General features: G+C 44.6%; 1 protein-coding gene across 1 annotated transcript in view; it reads left to right on the forward strand.

Annotated features, from left to right (window-relative positions):
• Positions 1-5,753, forward strand: part of LOC121003104 (canalicular multispecific organic anion transporter 1-like) — a 150,565-nt gene extending 144,812 nt beyond the window's left edge. The window contains exons 30-32 of the mRNA XM_040434682.1: positions 2,632-2,798; positions 3,131-3,325; positions 4,424-5,753. Of these exons, the coding sequence (XP_040290616.1) occupies positions 2,632-2,798; positions 3,131-3,325; positions 4,424-4,553 (492 nt within the window). The 3' untranslated portion in view covers positions 4,554-5,753. The remainder of the gene's footprint in view (positions 1-2,631; positions 2,799-3,130; positions 3,326-4,423) is intronic.
• Positions 5,754-6,000: the final 247 nt, after the last annotated feature.

A 6,000-nucleotide genomic window follows, 5' to 3' on the forward strand; every position in this document is an offset into this window, starting at 1 on the left:
GGGAATCCTACCCCCAGGACCTTGTTGCGGATCAGCTGTGGAGAGGAGGGATCGCTTACCTCCTCCTCCTGGCATTCCTGCGGGGTTGGTGGGGGATCTGTACCGGCCGTCCAGCATCCCAGTAGGCCTGGTGCAGAGACTGCGGTCCCATCTGCACCATCGGAGTTAGAGGTGCTGTCCCCCTGTGGTTGGGGAGAGAGACCGGTTGTCTACTCTCCCTTCAAGGTACACTGCCGCTGGGGAATGGAGACGATGCTCTCCTCTCCCTGCAAAACATATTGCCGCTGGGGAGCAGGACCGACTGTCCCTACTTCCTGAAATTCTGGCTGCCATTGGGGATCTGGGCCGACCGCCCAGCATCCCTGTAGGGCCGGTGGAGAGATCTCGGTCCCATTTCCACCTGCCATATGGGTTTCCCCCCAGGACCAGTCTATGAGGTCCCCTACCTCGTTGCTGGTACTGAAGCAGGGGATACTTCAGTCGGGTCTTCCCAGCTGTAAAGTTGTAGGTCTGGGACTGCCACCCAGCTCTCTGGCAGTGTATATTGGGGCCGAATTGAGCTGAAGAAGTATTGGTAATCCTGCTCCAGCTCCCACTCCATTGTCACTAGAGATGCCAGGTCCAGTCTGCTGCTCCTCACTAGGGAGACTCTCGCCCCACCGACGCTGTACATCTTCCAGGGCCTCGTGCCAGATGCCTTTCCGGACTGCATCCGTCCAGTCCGGGTCATCCTCCTCCTCGTAGTGGAACGCTGTCCGAAGACTAGCCGATTCCATCCTGCTGTAGCCAGGGGCGCAGTATGGACACTAGCGTTGCCCTCAATATACTCCACGAACGGTGTCTCCGAGCTGCTTCTCCTCACACTAGGACTCCACCCCACTGCTGCCACCACTGTAACTGATCTCCTGCCACCCCGACTGGGTACCTTCGTTGATGGATGCTCCTAGCGCTTCCCAAGGACGCCAAGCACTCCGCTCTACACCAAAACTACCACAGGAACAAGGAACAGCTCTTACAAGACCTAGTAGTTATAGCCAGGGGAGTATAGCAAATCTTCACCATATAGCAATCCCCAGTGTCGATCAGTTACCCAAACACCAGCCTCAACATGATGAAGGGTAAAACAGGAACTCTTTATTGAACATACAAGCATTGACTTATATACACATTTTCCAACAAGGGTACCACCCCTGTGGACCTGGTTGGGAACTGAGGACATAACATAGCAGCCAATCTTTTACAGTTTAAACACAAAAACTATACATTTAACAAAAACAATGGCATTGTCTGTGACGCAATTAACAAACACAATGGCATTCCCTGTGACTCACTCAATAACAGAATAGGCATTGTCTTTGACGCAATCAACAAAATACAATTACCAAAACACATTGGGCTCTGCCTGTGATACAATTACCAAACATAATGGAATAACTTAATCACTCACAGGCAGAAAACACAAATTTTTCCCCAAAACACAGAAAACACCTCAAAACCCCACATATCCCCATAATTACATCCATGGATAGCTCTGATCTGGGTGAACAACATATAAAAAAATCACCCAGATACGAGCAGGGGTTCCCGAATTCCATGGAAGTCACATTTGACCGACTGCAAGCATGGCTTTCCTGCCCAAAACAGTTCCACAGATTTAGGCTGTACGGCCGGTCTGTCTTCTCCTCTTCTCCTTCAAAGTTAGTATATGGGCCATAATCCTGAGGCAATAGGCTGGCAAACAGGCCCCTCCAAAACCCAGTGGCAAGGTTATTTTTGCCACAGTGACATAAAGCAAACTATGTATTAAATGTCACAAGACAGAATAAGAAATCTGATAAAGTAACTTAAGAAATGGAAAAAGCATCAGTACATATAAGACCTAGTTACACTGTTAATGAATGAATAATGTAGGAATCTCTCTGCAGCTATTAGATTAATTACATGGAGAAGCAGAGAGGTAGTGCTGTCAGCGTCTCCATCATTTAAAGGGAGGCTATGTGTGTTTTCATTATTTACAAGGAGGCAACACTATGTGTGCCTAATGTATTTACAGGGAGAGACAAGGAGACAGTACTATCCGTGTCTACCTTAGATACATGGACACACATGGAGACAATACTATCTGTGTCTACATTATATACATGGACACATGGAGACAGTACTATCTGTGTCTATATTATATACATGGACACACATGGAGACAGTACTATCTGTGTCTACATTATATACATCGACACACAAGGAGACAGTACTATCTGTGTCTACATTATATACATCGACACACAAGGAGACAGTACTATCTGTGTCTACATTATATACAAGGAGAGACAGAGAGGCAGTACTATATGGTCATTCTTCAAGGAGTCCAGGCAGCAGTACTATCTGTGCTTATGTCATTTAGGTGGAAAAACAATGAGACAGGGACTAATTTGTAAACATTACCGATATTTTCAGGGATATGCTGGAGGTAACAAAATATATGATTACATAATTTTGCAGGCGAATGGATATCTATAACACGTGGAGGGGTTGGTGGCGGGTTACCACAGCAGTTTGGCTCCCGTAAAGCAATAGTGATATCACTGCCTTGCAGTCCGTTGGCCTTTCACTTAGTGCACTTTTCCTCTGTAGGACCCGGTGCTGTTCTCTGGGACACTAAGGATGAATTTGGACCCGTTCGATCAGTACACGGATGAAGAAGTCTGGAAAGCTCTTGAACTCTCTCACCTCAAGCCATATGTAGAAGAGCTGCAGGAAAAGCTCTTCTACGAAGTAAGTGAAGGAGGAGAGAACCTAAGGTAAGAGCACAGCCGTACTGAGGAGTCTCCTATCTTGTGTTAATCACAGCAGGCTCCTTCTGACAGACAAATCTTAAGACACAAGTTGCTTCCCCCACCACCACTTGGCTAAATGACATTTATTAAGCCACTTTGTATTTTTTGTGATTTGTTAATTTCACAGATTTTGTGATTTACCAAATTCTGCACATCTTCACATTCACACCTTGTCATGCTCTTGCTTCAACTTTTAATCTACTTCAGTCCAAATATTATCCCGTTTTCATTAGAAAATTGAACTTGTAAACTTGTACATTGTCTTGCCTTTCCCTCACAAATGTTGTTGTGTGCAGTGTCGGGCAGAGGCAGCTGGTGTGTCTGGCTCGAGCGCTACTTCGCAAATCCAAGATCCTCATTATGGATGAAGCGACGGCCGCCGTGGATCTGGAGATGGATAATTTAATCCAGAGGACCATCCGCAGTGAATTTGCAGACTGCACAGTGTTGACCATTGCACATCGGCTGCACACCATCATGGACAGTAACAAGTGAGGACAATGCTTATCATCCTTTCTCCTTAGGCTCAATCATGTCAGACACTGGGCAGCATAGGTGTTAGTGCAGAGTCAAAGCTGACAACCTCTGTAGGCACGGTCCATGGTTTGACAGGGCCTCATGTCTGGTGTATTTCTACTCATAATGTGTTGTCCTGTTAGTGACCTTGTTTCTTTACTAGACTCTACCCTGTGTCTGACCCCTCATCTGCTTTGTGATTCTGGACCCTGTTATTTTACCTATCCTGCACATATTAGGGTGAAGGCGATGTAAACCTGTAGGCCTTTACTGGGGACCTCACAAGATAAACATCCTGCAGACTGTCCAGAGACAGAACTCCTTGGAATGTGGTGAAGGAGTGGGGGTCAGCATGGACTTCTTCACCTTTTGCTCAAGGACCCTCTAGAAGATGTTGGGCTGAGGGAATTTTGGAGAGATAAAGTAGAGGAAGTTGGGGGTGGTAGTTATAGTTGCTTTTGTGTACTTAAGTGTCAGGATCTGTGTTGAGGCCAGATCCTGGGGCCATGTGTGTTGATTGTCTGATCGGGAAGATGTTTTGAGGCTATCTCCTGAGATATCACTGTTAGATTAGATTATAAACAAAATGCTTGAGCTCTGCCTGGATCGTCTAGCCGCTGTATGAAGGACCCTCAAGTCATCCTCTCGTGGCATTCTAGGTTATTTAATTGCATAGTTGCTGTATATTCTGTTCTGGCATTTTGTATGACTTTCCCCACCAATGTCCACCACACCTAATTGACATCACATGAGTGTGTGAAGGGAACTGACAACTGTAGGCATATATCTGACTCATAAAAAGTGGTTGTCACATTTAAAGTCCCCTGAGTTCTTGACCTGAGTAGATACTGTCCCCTATGTACAGTAAAAGAATATGTACTTCAATGAGTAAGTACATTAAAGGCAGACTATGAGCTGTAACCCAGGGCCAGGACTGCTCGAGAGTTGTAGTTGTTTTGCTAGAAGTCCTAGTGATTTTCCAAGTTTCATCTTCCAGGTTTTAAAACAACTAAAATGGATTCTGTAAGTAAAAATAGTAGTATAATAGTATCTTTTGTCTTTTTCGTTTTTAGGGTCATGGTGTTGGACGCTGGAAAGATAATAGAATATGGTAGTCCAGAAGACCTCCTGGTGAGCAAAGGACACTTTGCCTCTATGGCCAGAGATGCTGGCATTGAAGACACCAACACCACATCACTGTGAGGCCTAGAGGATGTAGATGTGTGTGATGAGACCTCAGCACGGACTCTCTTAGAACTCTTTGGGCATTGACTGCTGCCAACCCAAGACAAGTCATGAAGCAATGTAAACTTTGGGAAAAAGATTATCAGCAGTGGAGGGGAATATTGTTGATTTGGAAAGTGGATTATAAGCTAAGATGACCAATCTTGTGTGATGTCATTGAATTTATAGTAACAAGTGAATATACGGTAATAATTATGTGACTTTAGCACTGTCCATATGGCTTCATCATACCTTCTCTGTAAAAGTCTTGGGTACTTTGGCAGAACATGGCATATTTAAATCCTGCATCTTTGAGACACTTTTTTGACTGAGGGAAAATGTGATCTCTTGCAATTGACTTCAACTGCGAAGCCAGGGTAGACGTGGATATGAGCATCATACTTGTGAAGCATAGGAGGCTGTCCTGGTCTCTATCTCAAAAACATTGCTATAAAGGTTCATGGAGGTGCCCCAGACCTGATAAGCTGTGTGGGAATGCAATGGGCACCTTCTACTGCATGTATGGTGGAGAAGCTGCCATGGGTTTTGTCACCAAGAGTTTTTCCAAGAATTTTTGCGAATCACAACCTTCTGTGTCTTTGGGTATGCCAACAAACTGTAAGTTTCAGCAGTGGATTATTTTGTCCTGGTCTTGCATATGATGGTGAAGAACAACCAGGCAAGAATGGGTTGCAAAAAGTTGGGATTCTAGTTTTGGCACCCGGTCATCCAAGGAACAAATTTTCTTTTCTTCTGCTTCAGTGCCCCTTTTTCTTGTATGTTGGGTTATCATGGCAAATAAGGCAGATGTCCACTGGTGGGTAGCTAACAAGACTTTCTGCGTGCCGCTCTGTGGCTCACTGGTGAAATTGTCTTGGGCATGGGATTTGCTGGTTTAAGGAGATTCATCTTCAGGTGCCGTTCTTTGGAATTTGTCCAGTATAATTTTTTTTTTTTTGCTATGAGGCATTTGCACCTCCCTTTTGAAGGCATGGTGGATATTCTGTAGGTGCTGTGATACCACAGGTACATCCAATTGTCCAATGGGTAAAATTCAGCAGAGGGAGTGGTAGTTTGCAACAGGTGCAGTGCCACATCTTGGAGGTCACTTCCTCTAATAACCATTATCTTCTCATTTCTACATAACTTTGTAACTTACATATTACTTGTGTAACAATAAACTGTCTTACTGTGTATTTATGTAAATATTAAACACATTTAAAATAAAATACTGGAACTTAATTGGAATTTGTCACCAGACAGAGCATCTAAATGGTTGTCAATTTGAAACCCCATTTTAGGCAGCTGTCCCCAACTATAAGCCAGAGTGAAGGGCATCTACAAAGAGTGTCCTTTTCTGGAGGACCTGTTATGTCCATGCATTACAAAAAGCAGCAGTCATTTAATTGTAAAGGTGTAATGCTTA

Source organism: Bufo bufo, chromosome 6 (assembly GCF_905171765.1).
Source record: "Bufo bufo chromosome 6, aBufBuf1.1, whole genome shotgun sequence".
In the NCBI taxonomy this organism is placed as follows: Eukaryota; Metazoa; Chordata; class Amphibia; order Anura; family Bufonidae; genus Bufo; species Bufo bufo.